This window comes from Nyctereutes procyonoides, unplaced genomic scaffold, assembly GCF_905146905.1.
Source record: "Nyctereutes procyonoides isolate TBG_1078 unplaced genomic scaffold, NYPRO_anot_genome, whole genome shotgun sequence".
NCBI lineage: Eukaryota > Metazoa > Chordata > Mammalia > Carnivora > Canidae > Nyctereutes > Nyctereutes procyonoides.
Window position 1 is genome coordinate 12,574,620 of NW_026575128.1, and position 20,496 is coordinate 12,595,115.

General features: G+C 36.6%; 1 protein-coding gene across 4 annotated transcripts in view; it reads left to right on the plus strand.

The window, feature by feature from the left end:
- The window catches only part of SPATA6 (spermatogenesis associated 6), a 139,548-nt gene that overhangs the window by 75,902 nt on the left and 43,150 nt on the right, over positions 1-20,496 (plus strand). For all 4 annotated transcript variants that reach the window (XM_055341804.1, XM_055341805.1, XM_055341806.1 and 1 more), the window contains 2 exons: positions 2,533-2,573; positions 17,967-18,151. In XM_055341804.1, coding sequence (XP_055197779.1) covers positions 2,533-2,573; positions 17,967-18,151 — 226 coding nt within the window. The remainder of the gene's footprint in view (positions 1-2,532; positions 2,574-17,966; positions 18,152-20,496) is intronic.

Consider the following 20,496-nt stretch of genomic DNA (forward strand, 5'->3'; position numbering starts at 1 on the left):
ATCAGCAGGGATGCTTTGCACTCACTACCAGAATGGGGTTCAATTTCTTGAAATTATGAAAAAAAGAAAATGGTAGTACCCTTTGAGGTAGGGTACTATAAAGTTTGCCAAAATAGGGATTGACTGATAGGGAACACATATTGGCTATAATCATCAGAATGGGGCTCAAGAATTACTTTAATAGAAAGAATGAGCTGTTACAGGGATGCTAAGCTTTAGATGAAAACCCCTTAAGTCCTTCTTGGTTAAAGTCAGGATTGGTCCTTTAGGACTGAGTCATAATTGAGCCTGTTGAGGGCCAGGGCTTCAACATACAAATTTTGAAAGGATACAAATATTTGGTCCATAACACCTATTTCATGAGGTTATTAGAGAACCAAGTAATAGCTAACATTTATGAATGTGTTTCTGCTGGCCTGTATTCTAAGTACTAATATTTCATTGTCACTTAAAATAATCAAGAATTTTAGATACTATTATTTATCTCCATTTTATAGGTGAAGGAACCTGAGGTTTAAAGAAGTAAAGTCAAGCACTATCTGAATTATCTCTAATTTTTCTTCATACTTTTAAGTGTGACCCATTCATTAAGGCCTAGGTCAGCTTTCTCCTCCTCCTCTAGGAAGTTTTTTTCTTGAGAGATTCAACCTTGAGAGATTAATTTCTGATATGACTTTTAAAAATAGCATTAATTGCCTATACCATTCTGACTTAGCCTCTTGTTTTATGCTGCTGTTATTCAACTTTGCATAACTTAATCAAAGTAAATTATGAGCATTTAATGAGCATGGGCCATGACTTTTATCTCCTTTATCTCCTGCTTTTAGAATATTGTTAGTGAGTAATTATTGGTAAGGGTGATTAAGTGCAAACATTGGGGGAACCTCAGTAACAGCTAGATTTCTAAAAATAAAAGAAAATTATAAATCTGTCCCTGTTAGAGTAAGTCTATAAATGGATTGTGGAAAGCAGAAGACATACTGGTGTTTAAATATACTGATACTTTTAATATTACATTAGCTGCCAGAAAGAATATATACCAAGTATAGAAATTATTACTTTAATTTTCAAAGTTAGCATGTGTGGAGAATTAGGTTCATTATTTCCTTATCATTCTTTTATTTCTGCTACTGTGGCCATACTATATATTATTAGACTTTATAGAAGAGGAGTTGAGCTGGGATTTATTTTTATTTTTAATTTTGAAAAGCACTTGAAGTAAGTTGAGTCTACTGAATTAAATGGTGAAGTTGGCCTTGTGTGAAAAACATTAATGTTTCAGCTTTCTCTGTAATGGTTCAGGACTTTTGAACAACAAACAAAATCTTGTGCTATAAAAGAAAATTAATTAATTGAATATAGAATATCCTATGTCTCTATACAGTCATTTTTCTTTTTGATTAAGGTGGTTTGGGAAAATAAACTATAGGATGTTAGAATGCTTTGACTAGAATGTATAAGGAAGTAGAATTGCAAACCATGGTTCTGATTTGCTTGAATGTTAATATACAGAGATTATAATACTTATTGACTCCTTTAACTAACGAGTAAAACCCCAAATCTGCATATGCAATATAGTGGTCCTTATCCCAGGAGAAAGTTAGAATAGTTTTATAATCAACTTTGTTACAGATACTATGCTAGGAACTTTTCATAAATTGTATAATTTAATTACTATGACTTTGAGGCAAAGTAGGCATTGTCTTCATACTTTTAATTTAAGGAATGAAACACAGATTAGTTGTATAACTTGACCAAAGTAATACATTTAATAAGTGGTGGAATCGGAAATTGCACCTAGGCTTGTTTGACTTAGAACTTGGGAGCAGCAATGTTGATGATGATGTTAGTAATAGTAGCTAACATTTATTTTATTGCCTCACATGTAATATTTCATATAATATTTAAAAGAACTTATGAAAGAGGTACATGAGACAGATGAGGAATCTGAGAAAGGTTAAATAATGAGCCCAAGGTTATACAGGAGGTGCTAGGGATTGGACTGTAATACAAATCTATTTGTCAAAAAGGTCTGTACCCCTATGTCACCACACTCTAAAGCTGGTTTTGTTTCCGTTATACTCACTTGACCCTAGCGTGGACTCCAAGAATAGGAATATATGCAGTTTGGCAATATCTATCAAATCTATATATTCAAATTATATTTCTTCATAAACTGGTTTATCAATTTAAGATTATCCATTTCATATAGGTGAATTGGTTTGGCAACAACCAATTGTTGATTGTATATATTCTGATATCTCCAGTCTATAGTCTGATATCTCCAACTCTAATGAAAATAGTATTTGTGAAATCACCTAATTGCTGAAGAACAGATATAGTTTTAACTTGTTGCATATCATCTTTACTTATGTGGCATTGTTGAGAGATTTTTTAGATCTTTCTGAAAACTGCTGTGTGAAATTATAATCATAGAAACAGAATGATAGTAGCCAAAACCAAAGATAAAACCGAATCTTCTTTTTGATACTAAATATGTATAATTTAATTCTTTTGTACATCCTTTTACAGAGCATTCTCATCTTGGCTGCTACCGACCCAAGGATTATAAGGTATGTAGTATAAATTGTGGAATGTTAATTGTCTTGGCTCTTACATAAAAGCATATGTATGTTTCTTACATGTATGGTAAGAGATTATCATAATCATTTAGTCAAGAAAATGTACAAACAATAATTGTCACATCATGGAATATCATTATTTTGGCAACATTGTCAAGTGGTAGAATAGACTTTTCATTGAATGTCTTCCTATAATTATTTGTGGCTTTTGATTATCTACATCAATTACTTACTGAATGTGTTTGTGTATGTTTATGTGTGTATGTGAGAGAGAGAGACATAGACAAAGGCATTGATTGTTAATTTTAGTAATACTTTGTACAGTACTGTTTCTAAACTTCATTCTTAGAGCATCCTCACAATTTTTTTACAAAATCTGTATGCAGTTTATGCTATTTTCTTTAAATTCACCTTTTTTCTCACTACTATAAATGAAATATCAGTATCCCATGCCTTAGATGGATGATAGCCCTAAAGGATACAGTGAAAAGAGAACAGTGTTACTAAGTTCTGACTAGGTAATGGTTGTTTTCCAAAGGCTCTGAGGCATGTTCTCTATTTCTTAAAATGAGATAAGGAGTGATAGAGAAGTGTAGGAGACATACCAATAGCTTACTGAGGATTTCTGACTGAAAGAAAATTGAAAAGATAATACATCTTTTCCTTTGTAACTCAGTGTTATTTAGCATATGTCCATGTGCCATGTAAAATAATCCTGTGTATCATCTAAAATTAGTTTGGGTACCATATTAAATTATCTGCCATACACTAGTAGTTTGTGTCCTCCATTTTAAGAAGCATCACCTCAGAGGTCGTCTTTTCTGTTCCTAAGTGAAATTTTGATAAGGAGTGTCACTATATTTGAGAAAAAAAAAACACACAAAAAAACATAGTTTTACTTTTAATACCTTTGCTTATTTAATTGAAAACAATTTATTTTGCATTTACTGGCACTAAACAGCATAGTTTGAGTACTTTGCCATGCTTTGAGCATGATAAAAGAAATATGGAACAGTTATGTAATGAATCAAGGCTCTATATGACTAAGGGTGCAAATCTAACAGTGTCAGAATCATCTAGGGGGAACTTTATAAAAATGCATTCCAGGTACTAAATTGAAATTGTTAAAAAAAAAAAAAAAAGAAAATGGGGACTGGAAATTCTTATTTATTTATTTATTTATTTATTATTTATTTTTATTTTTAAATTTTTAATAAGTTTCCAGGTGATTCTGATGCAGCTCTCTTGCCATCTACCCAAGGATTGGCATTTGAGAACCACTAGTATGGCCTATGAATATAGCATTTGAATTGGTGGAACTGTCCCTCATATAGTGTTTGTATTTGGTTGTGCCCTCATTTAGGGCCTCATTATGCTACTTGGCATAATTCACCTGGGGCAGACCTATCCTATTATGTGGAATGTTTTCAAATACACACACATACATACAAGCACACTGATGTGTGTAATATATATGTGGGTATGCACACACATAGATCAAAAAGCATGATAGCCCTTGTCTGTCAGGGAAGCCACACTAGTTGGTCTACCTAAGGGATAAGCCTGTCTTTGTATGTTTCTGTCAAGTTATGCTTTACAATTTATAATCATATATTTATTTTCATCTTTTAAAAAAATCTTCTCGTTTATAAAATCTTAAAAAAAAAAGGAGGTGACACTTGGGTGGCTCAGTCAGTTAAGCATCTCACTCTTGGTTTCTGCTCAGGTCATGGTCTGGTGGTCTTGAGTGGGGAGTCTGCCTCAGATTCTCCTTTCGCCTCTGCTCCTCCACCTACTTGCTCACACTCTATCTAAAATAAATTTAAGGGATACCTGGGTGGCTCAGTCGGTTAAGTGTCTGTCTTCAGCTCAGGTCATGATTCCAGGGTCCTGGTATCCAAGCCTGTCATCTGGCTTCTTACTCAGTGGAGAGCCTGTTTCTCCCTCTGTCCCTCCCTCCACTCGTGCTTATGTTCTCTATCTCAAATAAATAAAATATTTATAAAAAATTAAAATCTTAAGAAAAATAAAATAAAACCTGCTTGTTTTACTAATCTAAGTTCCAGAATGATAGGGACCTTGTTGATCTTGCTTAATTGATAATTGCTAGTACCTGCCATATTATCTGATATATGGTGTGGGTTCCTAATATATGTGTATTGTGTGAGTGGATTTTTTTAAAGATTTATTTAGAAAAAGAGAGAATAAGAGGAAGGGGCAGAGGAAGAGGGAGAAGGAATCTCAAGCAGACTCTGCACTGAGCATGATGCCCAGGTTGTGAGCCCAAACCAAGAGTTAGACACTTAACCAACTGCTTCACTAAGGTGTCCCATGTGAGTGGATTATTAAGAGAAAACAAGTAAACCAAATATATAAGAATATAGAATGGAGAGACAGGTATAAAGTTTATAGGACACTAATCTTTAACCTAAAGTGAATAGAATCCAGCTCTGTGTTGGCTGGTCCATTTAAAGATAGGCATATATATTTATAATCCTCCTTTCCAAAGGAATTCTTTAAAAGAACTGAGCTTCCACCCATCTTTTATTCTCTCCCACTCTCATCTCTTGATTCTTTTAGGGTTAGGTTAGAAGTTGATTATTCATTCTAACCTTGTAAGGAAGTAGGTGGTAAGTAAACTCACAGGATTATTTTTTTATTCAAGGGGTAGATTTTCATAGAAATGCATATATAGCCTTGAACACTGCTATCTTCTGTATGGAAAGAATAAAGGATCTTCTTATAGGCACATAGTAGCTAGTTAATGAATATTCAGGCAGTAGAACACTAGGATTTCTATAAGGAAAAAGCTCAAAGGCGAGAGTGACTGCAAAAAGAATTCTGGAAAAGTGGAACTTTTGCCTGAATTCTGTTGAGAAATATATTTTATATAAGCAAGAGAAGAAAAGTAATGTGAAAAAGTCTTGGGATTTGGACTAGATACAGTGTCCTAAGAGAAAAGAGAAACTACCAGTCTTATTTGAGTAGAGAGTAGGTACTAAGGGATAATGGCTTTTTAACATCCTTTTCTATTTTTCCTACTTCTTATATATTGTATCTGCTTCTTCCCTTTTTAAAATTTGTAGTTGTTCAGTCATTATCCTTTATTTTTAAAAGATTTTGTTTATTTATTCATGAGAGAGAGGGAGAGATCACAGGCAGAGGGAGAAGCAGGCTCCATGCAGAGAGCCCAACATGGTGGGACTCAGTCCCGGGTCTCCAGGATCATGCCCTAGGCCGAAGGGAGGCACTAAACCACTGAGCCACCCAGGCGTTACTCATTATCTATTCTTTTGGCCAAACTCAACTCTCTTTGCCCTAGGTGCATTATAACCAGCTGTTCTCATAAATTCTTGTATTCTTTTCGCTTCATTTCTTTTCTGTTGTACCATTACTGCCCCCGAGTCATTGGCTTCTTCTCTCCCATGTACATGGTTCCATATGGCGGTATAATAGGCATTCATTTAGTATATGGGTTCTCGGTGGAGACAGGCCTGGACTCTCACAGAGGCATTTTAGACAGTAACAGGTACCATTATAATAGTCATTTAGAAGAGGTACTCTTGATATTTAACGATCAGGTCTGCTGGATATTCTACAGTAGTGGGACAGTTCCAAACAATGAGGAATTCTTAAGTCCCACATGGCTTTCAGCTGTCTTGCTAACCATAATGGAGGTGAAAAATATGTTCATAATCATTAGAACCATTCTAATTCTACATAAACACAAGGTACCTTTACATTGTTTTGAGATACATCATATATTATAGAAATACAAGTGTATTATAAATGATTATACTTTGTTTTGTTAAAAATGTATGGTGTAGTATTACACTGTGATGAAGTATACAGCAGCTCATTTATTTTCTTGGTTTTCTTGTATAGAGTGGCTGATGATCTTCTTACATTTTAAAACTCCAAACTTATTTATATAAGGGAGTGTGAGCATACTTTATGTTTTCAAGAGTTGTCATATTTGAGCACTTATGAATTGAAATGCATATGTTAGGTCATGTTCCATTAATTCTTGTTTATACTACAATTAAGACAATTCATTGATTTTTTTTGAAAGTGTATATGTAAGTTACATTTTTAATACATTCCATTTTAAGATATAAAAGAGGTCAATACAAAAAGAATTGTTTTTAAAATGAGGGCTACCTTAATTTGGGCTACCATAATAAATATTATAAACTGGGTGACATAAACAACAGAAATTTTCTCACAGTTCTGGAGGCTGGGAAGTGTAAGATTGGGGTGCCAGCCAAATTGGTACCGGGTGAGAGCTTCCTTCCTAGCTTGCAGATAGCTGCCTTTTCACTGTGTCTTCACATGGCAGAGACAGAGAGCATGTGAGCACAAGCTTTGGTGTCTCTTCTTTTTTTTTTTTTTTTTTTTTTGGTATATTTTTTTATTGGAGTTTGATTTGCCAACATATAGCATAACACCCAGTGCTCATCCTGTCAAGTGCCCCCTCAGTGCCTGTCACCCTGTCACCCCGTCTCCCCGCCCACCTCCCCTTCCACTACCCCTTGTTCACTTCCCAGAGTTAGGAGTCTCTCATGTTCTGTCTCCCTCTCTGATATTTCCCACTCATTTTCTCTCCTTTTCCCTTTATTCCCTTTCACTATTTCTTATATTCCCCAAATGAATGAGACCATATAATGTTTGTCCTTCTCCGATTGACTCATTTCACTCAGCATAATACCCTCCAGTTCCATCCACGTCAAAGCAAATGGTGGGTATTTGTCGTTCCTAATGGCTGAGTAATATTCCATTGTATACATACACCACATCTTCTTTATCCATTCATCTTTCGATGGACACCAAGGCTCCTTCCACAGTTTGGCTATTGTGGACATTGCTGCTATAAACATTGGGGTGCAGGTGTCCCGGCGTTTCACTGCATCTGTATCTTTGGGGTAAATCCCCAGCAGTGCAATTGCTGGGTCGTAGGGCAGTTCTCTTCTGCACAGCTAAAGAAATAGTCAACAAAACTAAAAGACAACCTACAGAATGGGAGAAGATATTTGCAAATGACATATCAGATAAAGAGCTAGTATAAAGAACTTAAACTCCATAGCAAAGAAACAAACAATCCAATGATGAAATGGGCAAAAGACATGAACAGAAATTTCACAAAGGAAGACCTTGACATGGCCAACAAGCACATGAGAAAATGCTCTGCACCACTGGCCATCAGGGAAATACAAATCAAAGCCACAATGAGATACCACCTCACACCAGTGAGAATGGTGAAAATTAACAAGACAGGAAACAACAAATGTTGGAGAGGATGTGGAGAAAGGGGAACCCTCTTGGACTGTTGGTGGGAACGTGAACTGGTGCAGCCACTCTGGAAAACTGTGTGGAGGTTCCTCAAAGAGGTGTCTCTTCTTATAAGAACACTAAACCTTTCAGATTAGGACCTCACGAGTATGACCTCATTTAATCTTTTTTTTTTTAAGATTATATTTATTTATTCATGAGAGACACACAGAGAGAGAGAGACAGAGACACAGGCAGAGGAGCAGGCTCCATGCAGGGAGCCCAACGTGGGACTCGATCTGGGGTCTCCAGGATCAGGCCCTGGGCTGAAGGCAGTGCTAAACCGCTGAGCCACCAGGGCTGCCCGACCTCATTTAATCTTAATTCCATACTCCAAATGCAGTCAAGTAGGAGTTAGGGCTTCAACATACAAATTTTGGAGAGATACAATTCAATCTATTGCAGGGGCTTTGGTTGAAAAAATCAATGATACCATATGTAATCAGTGTATGAATAAATAAATGGATATATATATCTAATAACAACAGGGTATTTCTGGAAAGATTTATAGAACCCATTTTACCTGGGCCTTTATAAGGATATCCTTTCTAGCTTCAATTTGGCCTTCAGTGCTACTTGATCATTTTGTTCTCTTGTTGATTCTATAACACAGTCCAAACTTTTCCTCTCCTTCTCATTTTCTATATATGACATCATATTTTACTCTGTCAAAGAAAGTGTTAGTTGTGGATGGCGTTTTTCTCAGTTGTCTTCATTTCTACTTCAATGTTTCTGTTAATCTCCACTTTCTCTCTGCTCTGCCTTCTTAATAATGTTAACACCTTCTTTGCATTTATGTATTGGCTCCCTCTCTTTTGACTATAAACATAATAATAAAATCAACTTAAATTTGTATAATGGGTTCCATTTTTAAAACTTTTCTTATTGATTATATCACTGGATTATATGCAGCCTTATAAATTCAACAGGAGGGCAGCCCCGGTGGCGCAGTGGTTTAGCACTGCCTGCAGCCTGGGGTGTGATCTTGGAGACCCGGGATCGAGTCCCACATCGGGCTCCGTGCATGGAGCCTGCTTCTCCCTCCACCTGTGTCTCTGCCTCTCTCTTCACTCTCTCTGAATGAATGAATAAATAAATCTTTAAAATAAATAAATTAATTAATTAATTAATTAATTCAACAGGAATCTTTATTGCTATCTTAAATGACAGAAAACAAATTGCACAAAGCTCCTGAAAAAGAACATATCTCACAGTCTGAATCCCTGTATCTTTATCATCCTCTCTTCCTCCTTCCTTTCGCTGCTAGACATTCAAATGAACATTGCTTCTACTTCTTTATCCACTTCTAAACAATTTGGGAAAATGAATTTTATGATATCTCTCAAAACTGGAGAGTTCCTATATTTATTTAAAAGTGATAGGGGACCACCTTAGTGGAAGTGGAGAAGCAGACCTGGCTTTAGGCAAAATTGTGAAGTACATGTGGAATATATAGTTGATTTCTGGTAGCCTTACATCAGTTTTAGCATCCTCACATACCTAATCATTGCCTTATTACACTGGGTGCCTCTTGGACTTAGCAGAATACGGATTTAATGTGTCTTCCTAAACTCCTGAAAGTAAGTGTAATGCGTTCATTTTATCCTCACTTGCTAGCAAGGCATATGGTATCTGGTGGACACATAATGCTTGAATTTATGGATGAATATCACATCAAGGTCAGAGTTTTCTGCTTAGTATTCCTGGCAATTTAGTTGCTCCTACTGCTCCTGAACTTACACACTCTGTTCCTATTATGTTATCACTAGCCTTCTCCAGGTCATGTCTATATTTCTACTTCTTGATTTTAGCTCACTGAATATATTAGAGTAGTGCTATGTGTTCTGAAACTTGACTATTTCAGTGTCTTAATACAATGTAAGTTTATTCCTCATTAACAGTCCAGTGCATCTGTTTCTTAAAAGCCTGGCAGTGACCTAAGTCACTTCTATTCCATTGACAAGAACTGGGCACATGGCCACATCTAGAAGCACAAGGAGGAGGTAGGGAACTGATTCCCATTAACCTTATACTACATAAGAGGGATACACATTTTAGGGGACAGCTAACCATATCTGACGCAGTCTGCCCCTCTGGCCACCAAATAGCTCTGCATCCCTTTCTTCCCCCACATAGAACATATTCATGTCCTACTCAAGAAAGACCACTCAGTTCCACTCAGTCACTTGAGTCTAGTTTGAAGGCCAGGATCTTTGGGTGATGCATAGGCCAGTCCATAAAATCTACATGGGGCTCCTGATGACCCGGTGACCTATGAATTGATGTTCTCTATCTCCTTTCTCAAGTTCCCACCCTACCTGAACCCCTTTGTAATATACTTTGCTAGAAAAAGGAGCAGGATAGCTGGGCAAATGGATTCCTTGAGAAAGGAAGAGTGGTTGTCAGTCTGCGGCAGGGCTGAGTCCTGCCAGGCAAGCTTTGTGAACACCCTGCTGCCCTCATAGCAGAGGAGTCTCTTTGCATAGACATTACTGAAATCATGCTGCTTAAAACAATAACTGTGTGATTTAAAATTATAGTGTGAACACATGTAGGCAGCTTGAATCTAAGTTGGAGAGGGCACAGACTTAAAGTGAAGCAAGTGCACGAGTCTGGCAATGTTGGCCAGTGGACTGCTTGTATACCTTGTGTCTCAGGCTCCAACCCAGTAGTTATCCAAATTGGAGACCTGACAAATCAATTCTAAGAAGATGGAACATTTGGAAGCAATTTCTCCTAGAGGTGTTTTTTCCCCATGGAGAAAACAAGGAAAAAAAAAAAAAAACAAGACATTATCATGATATTTTGACAAATGACATGGCAGTTTTTACTATAAGGATTGTGGTGTGATAAGAATATCAGAGCCTATTCATCCATGGGCCTGACTCGAGGATGGATTTAGTAGCTTAACATTTGTTCATTTTTCCTATGCTCTTCCTCTTACAGACTCTCCACAAAAAATAACAAAGATAGAGACATATTAGTATTAGTATTGTTAATGAAAAAACAGACTTCTGCTAGGGATATGAGTTTTCAGACCTGATCAGATAATGAAAAGATTACTGAAGGGTTCTGCTTTCCTAGAAGACAAAGTAAGCATTTGGGAAGTTCGGCAAAAGGAAGTCAGGGACCAGACTCAACACCAAGATTCACTTACCTCATTGTGCAGTCATATTCCAGGAGGGAAGCTCAGGAAGTCTCAGAAGAATACAGTTTCTAAATTGAAGGTCTTAGCTATGGCAGCAAGGGGTTGTCTGTTTATATCTTATTGGACTTATAGGATTGTCTATGGCCAACTCACCCAAAGAACACAACAATAACTGAATAATAGTCTGTTGACATCAAGCCAAGCTGAGTTTATGACGACGTAAGGCAGTAAAGGAGAGCTACTACCTCAACAGCAGTTGGAGCAGTGTCTCTGAAAGGTGAAGGTTAAGGGCAGATAATTGGGGGGTTTTGGAGTCTGCGCTCCAGTATTTTAAGGTAGGGCTTTTAATGAGGGAATCTAATTGACAAGGTTTGTTATATAAAAGTTTGGGATTAATGGACACAAAGATTGGGATCTTAAATCAAGTCTTGATAAGTAAGCAGTTTATTTGGTAAGGAAGGATTTGTCCGATTAAGTGATCTGTTATCCTGAGAAGGGAATTGTTTGCCCAGATTAAGAATCTCTTGTTTTAAGAAGGAAGCTGATTGATGATTGAGCAGGCTGCTGTTCAAGTAAATGATTTATGGGAATGTCCTGAGGCAAACGATGGTTATTTACTGGTTTATAGTGTTATTTTCTTGTGCAGGAATTTGCTTGAATTCATAGTAAAGTCTTGTTCTAGTAGGTGGGCCTCTTCTTTGATCTGATAGTTGAGCCATGTGATTGCCCATGATCTCACTTCTCGCATATCTCAGTAAAGTTATATATGCTTTTCCATTAATGCATTATGAATTGTTAGATTCATTCTAGAAACCTTACAGCTTGGGTTTTTATTGTAAACAGTCTTTTATGTAAAATTACATTTTTTGTGTGTTTTACTGATATATAGGTTTGAAATTTATTCTTGTATAACATACTTGTTATAGATATTCTTGAATTTCTTAATAGAAGAAACTGTATCATCTGCATATAATTAATTTTATTTCTGCCATTCAAATTATTTCTTTTTTTTTAATTTTTATTTATTTATGATAGTCACAGAGAGAGAGAGAGAGGCAGAGACACAGGCAGAGGGAGAAGCAGGCTCCATGCACTGGGAGCCTGACGTGGGATTCGATCCTGGGTCTCCAGGATCGCGCCCTGGGCCAAAGGCAGGCACCAAACCGCTGCACCACCCAGGGACCCCTCTTTGTCTTAACTTACTAAGATCTTTAATACAATGCTGAATAAAAGTGGTGATAGTGGATGTGGCAGAGACATTTATTGCTTATTGACTATTCATGTCCTCTTCCACCTTCTCAAGCCCTCTTCCACAGCTATATAGGACCTACTCTAGCTGATGGGCTATGAAGGAAGATTATGTGGATCCTTTCCAGGGTGAAACATAGACAAATTGATATGAACTCTTTCTTGTTTTAGTGGCAATGAGGCTTCATGTTCCAGATCATACAGCTATAAGTTGTTCAGTGTGCCTCGTCAGAACAGTCCTTGGACGTTTTTGTTTTTTTTTTTTTTAAGATTTTATTTATTTATTCCTGAGAGACACACAGAGAGAGGCAAAGACACAGAGAGAGAAGCAGGCTCCACACAGGGACCCCAACGTGGGAGCCGATTCCGGGACCCCAGGACCATACCCTGGGCCAAAGGCAGGCGCCAAACCACCAAGCCACCCACGCGCCCCTTGGATGGTTTTGTGAAGTGTAATTTCACTTGCTAACTTCTGTTACTATAAAACATAGGAAAAATGAATCTTTATTATGTTAAGCCACGGATTTTCAAGCTTAATTTGCTACTGCAGCATAGCCTAATACAATGTGCCCTCTTGTCTTGATCCTGTCTTTGATAGGCTCATGTCTAAGGTTTCACACCTATGATTTACAGTAGGTTACTGTTAAATATCCTTTAGCAAATTAACAAAGTTCCTTTTGCAATTCCCTATTTGTAAAGAATATTTTTAAAGTTATGAATGGATGTGAATATTATCAAATGCCTTTTTTTTCAGCATCTGTTAGTTGGTTAATAGGTTTTCTAATGCAAACCTATCTTTGTATTCTTTGAATAAACCCAACTTGGTCATATTATTTTTTTTAATGTTACTAAATTTAATTTTTTCATATTTTTATCTGACATTTTTTCCATATATGGTTTCTAGTGAGGATGGTCTGTAATAAGCCTTCTACTATCCATGAGTAGTTTGGTAGCATTATTATGATCATAAAATTAATTGGAAATGTCTTCCTTCTTCTTTGAGAACAGTTTGTCAGTTTGTTCCTGAGCTCTGTATTTTGGGTTGTTAGTAAATCAGATTGTGAGACTGTCTTCTGTGAGACTTTCCTCTGAGGCATATTGAGGGACTTTGGCTCTAGGAGTTTTCTACTTGGAAGATCTGCCCTAGATCTCTCATATGTCACTGGCCTGAGACCCCTTACTTAGTAGCTGTTCAACTTTGCTTCAGGTTCCTATGCTATGAAGTACAGAGAATAAAAATACCCCATCAGAATGTTGTGGGGATTAAACAAGTTATTTCTATAAATGCATAGTACAGTGGTCAAAGTTTAAACACTCTCTCCCTCACATACACATAAGGATTGGTCTATTTAGGAATTAGCATTTTTATTGCATTATTTTGGCATTTCTTCTAAATTCTTCTCCAGTGTAAAGAAAAGTACGTCTTTCTAAAACCAAACCAGGTAGGTGAGCGTATGGATTTCTTTTTTTAAAGATTTTATTTATTTATTCATGAGAGACACACAAACAAAGTCAGAGATATAGGCAGAGGGAGAAGCAGGCTCAGAACCAAGGACCCGGGGATCATGCCCTGAGCCAAAGGCAGACGCTCAACCACTGAGCCACCCAGATGCCCCTGAGCATATGGATTTTTAAACTAGATAAGATAGGAATTGATTACTTACCTGAAATAGGATTCACTAAGGAATGTTCTTGGCAAAACTGAGAAACTGCTCTTAGTTACCAGTATCTGCTTTCTCTCTCTCTCTCTCTCTCTCTCTTAGATTATTTGCTCAGTTTATAAATAAGGAAATGAAAGCTTAGAGAGGAAATGACCTGGTCAGGCAGGGATTTGAGCCCAGGTTTCTGGACGGTAAGCCACTGTCCTTGAGGAATCAACCAAAAAATGGAACTCTTCTGTAATGAGCCATTTGGTTTCTGAATAACCTATGGAAAACTCATCAGAGCTATGGAAATGTTTCTTAAGCTAAGGGTTAAGACTGCAAGTTTGAAATGGATTCTTAGTAAAGACTCACCCCCTCATTATACCTTTCAGTCCTCCATGTAGATATAAAACATTACAATACAAATACTCTGATTCCAGAAAGAACACATCCTAGCTATTTTCCTGTTGCACAGTTCTATTTAGTTCTAATTTCCTTCCTTTTTGTTTTATCACTACTTGTTTTTAATGTCTGCCATCATGGATTGTAACTTCTTTCAGGTCTTCTATTACATTTATCTGTCATTGCTATTGTCTTCTACCTTATTCAGTATTTCATACATAAAATATGCTTAATAAATGTTGAGTAGTATCGAGTTACAGCATTGAAAGTTCTCTATAATGTGCCCCTTTCCACCCCTAAAATATTCTCTCCTATTGCTTTCCTGTAGAGATAACCATGTTACCATGTGCAGTGTTCATCTTTTCTTGCACCTTTTCCCTTATTCTGAATGCCCTTTCTCTTTCTTTGCTGTGCATATGGCTTTGATTCCAATCCCACCTCCTCCATGAGACTTCCACCATTCAGACGAAAATTGTTGAATAGCCCTCTGCGTTATTGTCATTAAGATGTATTTGACACAGCATATCTCACCGTCCGTTTTCTTTGTGTTTATGCCGCATTTCATCTGGATTGTGCATTCAAATCCCTGTACCTCTCTAGACCTGAGTATTAGCTAACATGTGGTTCAAGAGATTCTCAGTGAATATTCCGATTAATAGAGAAATAGGCTGTATTTAAAATATTGCTGACTAGTTCGGGGAGAAAATTTAGTAAAAAATGAAGTGACCCTCCTAGCCATCATGACTCAGATGATGTTGAAATTAACAAAGAAGGGTGCCTGGGTGGCTCAGTCAGTTGGGCATCCACCTTTGGCTCAGGGCTTGGGATCAAGTCCTGGGATCAAGTCCTTCATCAGGCCCCCTGCTTAGTGGAGAGCCTGCTTCTCTCACTCCTTCTGCCCCTCCCCCTGCTTGTGCACATGTGTGCTCTCACTCTCTCTCCAATAAATAAATAAAATCTTAAAAAAAAAAGAAAAGGAAAGGATATTAATGAAGAGAAAATAGTCTCTCTAGCATAAGCCAAGGGGGTTCATATTTGATATAACTCTATAAACAGCATTATGGCAGGTTCTTTTTGTTCCTGTAAGTCTCTTCTATATATATACCCTTGTATTTGTTGACCATGGACCTCTTTGATCTTGTTCTTGACATTGACTATGCTCTTACTTTCTCTGTGAACAGCTAATAGTGGAAAAATTTTCAATTTTTTATTCAGTATAGATCACATATTTCTTGATCATATTTTGGGGGACTGTAACTGAGCCATTTGAATCATGTGCTATTTGGTTCTGGGATGAAAGCTTGATTCTCTCAGCTGACTCATATGTTGCTGTAATTCTGGAAAGTAATGAAAATTGTGGTAGGGTCGAAGCAAAAAGTTGTGCTTTTTATTTATTATTTAATAATAAATGACTTACATTTATTGTTTAATTCATACAATCTAGATGTTCTACTAAATACTTTAAATTATGGAAGATCTATAAGATAGAGTAACTGTATTTTACTTATGAGGGAAATGAGTCTGAGAAAGATTAGGTGGCTTTCCTAAAGATTAAATTGACCACCGTAAAGTTCAAATATTTACGAAATAATACTGCTAGAACACTGGCTTATAAAGGCAGGGACTGTGTTATGTTCATTGTCATAGTCCCAACACTTACAACAGTGACTGGAGATTAAGTATTTATTAAATGAATGCAGTTCCTCTCTCTCATTCTCTCTTGAACTCAACTCCAGATTATCACTCCATCACCTCATCAGTGCTACTCTTGTTGATATTACTGATGACCTTCCAAATGCTAAAATATAAAGGTCCATTCCCAGTTGTTTCTAATTTGATTTATCAGCAGTATTTAACTTAGTTACTCCTCTTACTTGAAATAACACTCTTCATTTGATGATACATCTTCCTGTTTCTTCCGCTTCTTCCCTGACCACTCCTTAATCTGATGTTTCCGTCTCATCTTCTGGATAGATATTCCCCAGGCCTTTGTCTACAGATACTTTCTTATTTCTATTTATGTTCACTCCCTTGGTGATATCACCCAGTGCCCTGTCTTTAAATACCATTTGTATCTTTATGCTGGACTCTTCTCCTGAATTCTATTCTAATATGCTGGGTGGTTAATAAATTGATAGATATGTGAAGCTCAACATGTCTAAAAACAGACTCCTAATATTTACTCTTCTGTCTCCCCCAGTTGGAAGGCTACTTATAAACTCAGCTCTTTAGGTTGATTAGACCAAAATATTGGTGTTATGTTTGACTCTAGTCCATCAGCAAATCCTGTTGGCTCTATATTTCAGTTGCCTTTTGGATCTGATCACTTTTCATCTCCATTGATATCACTCTGATCTAATCCAGCATCCTTTTCCATATTCTATTATAACCATTTCCTAGCTGATTTCCCTGTTTCTGCCTTTGGCCCCTCTATAGACCGTTCTTAATGTAGTAGTCAGGAAATTCTCCTTTAAAAAAATAGTCACAGCATAGAAGCCTTATCCTTCAAATCTACCTTTTTAACTTCACTTACTATTTAGTTCACCCCTGTTGGCTTCCTTGCTTTTTCTAATATACCAGGCCATGCTCTACTCTCCACCCCACCCCACAAGATCTTTACTTTTATTTTTCTTTCTTTCTGGAATGATCTTCCTACAGATGTCCCCATGACTTAGGTCTTGTGGTCTTTACTAAGGTCTTTAGGCCTTTACTCCTTAGGTCTAAGACTTTCTTTTTCTCTGTCAGGTCTCCATTGATTAACCTACTTAAAATAGCAGCTCCTTCCCTCCATACCCCTCCTATATCACCCATCAGTACTTCTTATCTCCTCTCTGCTCTATTTTCTTATCATGGTATTTACCATCCTTAGACAAACTATATATTTTACCTATTTACTTGGTATGTGTGTGTTTTTAAAACTCTTTTTCCTTAGTAGAATGTAAATTATACTAGGATCTAAGGTCCCCATAATAAGGGTAGGAATTAATTAATTTTTCTATCCTGATTTATTCATTTTGTCTCCAGAACAAATGAGTCAATGAATGAGTATAAGGATAGAATTCTGTTCTGATTGCCCTCATACCTAAATTAGACTATCATTAGTTTCTTTGTATTGTCCTGTGTTTTATTTATTTTATTTTTAAAAAGATTTTATTTATTTATTCATGAGAGACACACAGAGAGAGGTAGAGACATGGGGAGAAGCAGGTTCCATGCAGGGAGCCCGACGTGGGACTTGATCCTGGGTCTGCAGGGATCCTCAACCACTCAGTGGTTGAGACGCTCAACCACTGAGCCACCCAGGCGTCCCTGTCCTTTGTTTTATATATACACCCCTACCTTTACCCCACCACTGCTCAAAAGCTCTTGGAATTGATAAAGTTTTATAAATTTTAGACAAGTGGAATGAATAACCAGATGTATCTAATATTTACTTTTACAGTGATAATGATGACCACTACATTCTGAAACTTACCTTCAAATATGGTTGTGGCATTATAGTTGTTTTTTTTTAATTCTCACAAAGGTTCTAAGGTTGCGTGTATGTATGATAGTATCACATTTATTATGTGTATACAAATAAAATTTGTATACAAATTCAAATTTTTTGAACAGGTTATCAGGACACCCCATGGGAGAGACTTTGATGACTCTTTGGAAAGATGTGATGAGTACTTAAGCTCAAGGTCATGTAGCAAGCCCCAGCATTCAGCAAGGACCTTACTAGTCCATTCAGCACCTTCAACAATGCCGAAGCATTCTCCAAGCCCTGTGTTAAATAGAGCTTCTCTCAGGGAAAGGTAATGCTTAGTCTCTCTTTCTGTACTGATATTTTGAATAATCATCATTAGAAAAGACAAGGCAGCAATTATGTATGTAAAATGTTTATTCCTGCAAGTATAATTTGATTTTAAAAGGCTTACTTTTTGTTTAGAATATATTACATATCACATAGTACTAGATACTCCTCCCCAGCCCAGTCCTCTTGAAGGAAGCTTACTATTAGCAAGTTTATTAATAATTAGAGTCACTTTAACCCTAAATACTGTAGTTCCTAAAAGTGAAAAATAGTACATGATGGTTGTTTTCAATAGATTCAGAGGCATTTAACATTATGGATATGGCTTATATATAAAAATAGCACAGATTATACTCTCCTTTTAGTGGTAATGATGATGCTGTATATTGTTGGTATATGGTACGTCACATAACTTCTCCCTAATTCCCCAGGAGAATCTTAACCATGTAAAGATTCCAGCCCTCCCTCTAAGAAAAGCTTTGGCAACCAAAGCTAGACACTTGTAATAATTTGAGTGTGAAGAAAATAATACCTCTTTATCTGTTTTTGTTGTTAAATTCAAATTGGAAATTCATTGCCTCACTCACTAATAATAATATAGAAAACAGGGATCCCTGGGTGGCGCAGCGGTTTGGCGCCTGCCTTTGGCCCAGGGCGCGATCCTGGAGACCCCGGATCGAATCCCACATCAGGCTCCCGGTGCATGGAGCCTGCTTCTCCCTCTGCCTGTGTCTCTGCCTCTCTCTCTCTCTGTGACTATCATAAATAAATAAAAATTAAAAAATAATAAAAAAAATAATATAGAAAACAGAGTTGCCATAGATTAAAAAAATAAACAAACCTCACCCTAGGTAGTTTAAAAATTATATGGAAATTTGAACACCTAAGAGGCATGCCATCAAGAGCATGGAAATAAAATCTATATTTACAGATGGTATCAAAAAGCTAAAGGAACATACTAAATTTGTATAGCTTATTATAACTATCAGACATCACTGACAAAATTTAAACAAACTGTCTATCAAAAAGTTCATCTCAAAACCGATGATTTGAGCAAGAGTTATCCATTTGGAAGCTGTATTAAAACATCCCTATTCTGAACAGATAGATTTGTGTTTCCAAATTAGCCCTGTAAGTCTCCACAAGGACGTATGAAGGTCTGCTGGAGACCCTAATCCTGACATAGGGAATTTTGATTCATGTGGCTTCTAGATTCATTAGAATCCTGCCTTTGGGGTCATGGAGTTCATAGATAGACAGGTAGATTAGAAGATAGACCTATGTATTTGTAGAGAGAGATACATATCTATGTTTCTATAGGCTTTAAAGTTCAAGAGAAACTTTTGAAGAGATTTTTTTCTGCTGAGGCCCAGTAACTTGTGTCTCAGTTGTCAGGGGACTTTCTTTAGTTACTGTGTCTGCTCAGATGTTCAGGCATGTAGTCAGTGCTCCTCTTTTTTTACTTAGGTTTAGAATTAAGCACTTGTGGTTTTGTTCATTAGGTTCTTTGCCATCTCAGTAGGTTTTCAACAAATTTTTCACCTGTATCTCCTTGGATATGTTTTTATAAATATTGTTTTATTTTTCTGCCTTTTCACATATTTCACAGAGCTCTCCAGTTGTCTACCACTGTAATACAGTATGAATTTTAGTTCCACGTTATTTTATCCTTGTCTGTAATTTTGTCCCAGCTTTTGAAGTCTGTCTTCCCAAGTTGCTAAATTCTTCACTGAGGCTATACTCAAAAGTTCTTCACTGAGGTTAGCTAAAGTCAGCTGTCTCTTTTTCATATTCCAGTGCAGGTGGACTATATGACTACTAGAAGTAGTCAGTGGCATTTGCACATTTATTCTGATGCTTGATAGTAGATGTAGTAAGTTCTTTTCTAGAAGGAAACAAGTAGCTCTAATATTAAACATTATCACCTATCACTTGAGGAAGGTTGAGGTACTTTTAAAATAAAAGAATTTAAATTCATCTAAAGGAATTAATAAACTTTTATTGAGGTACTTTTTAGGGCAGATAAATTTTTTTACATTCACTAGGGTAGAACACCTCTACTTTGAATGTATGTTCTAAAAAAGATTTTGATTTAGTTATAAAGGAAAATAAAGTGTCTATAGGACATATCACCAGGAACAGAAACATTTCATCCTTTTGAACACACTCAGTACTACACCTTTAAATATAATACAGGTTAGTGAGCAGTATACTTAGAGGGTATTTATAAAATCCAGTGGAATCAGTAAGCAATTTGAAATGATGGAAATGTAGATTGTATGTCCCCGGCAAAATTGGGACTATGACAAGATATACAGCTATAGGAGTTAAACTGGGTAAATAGTC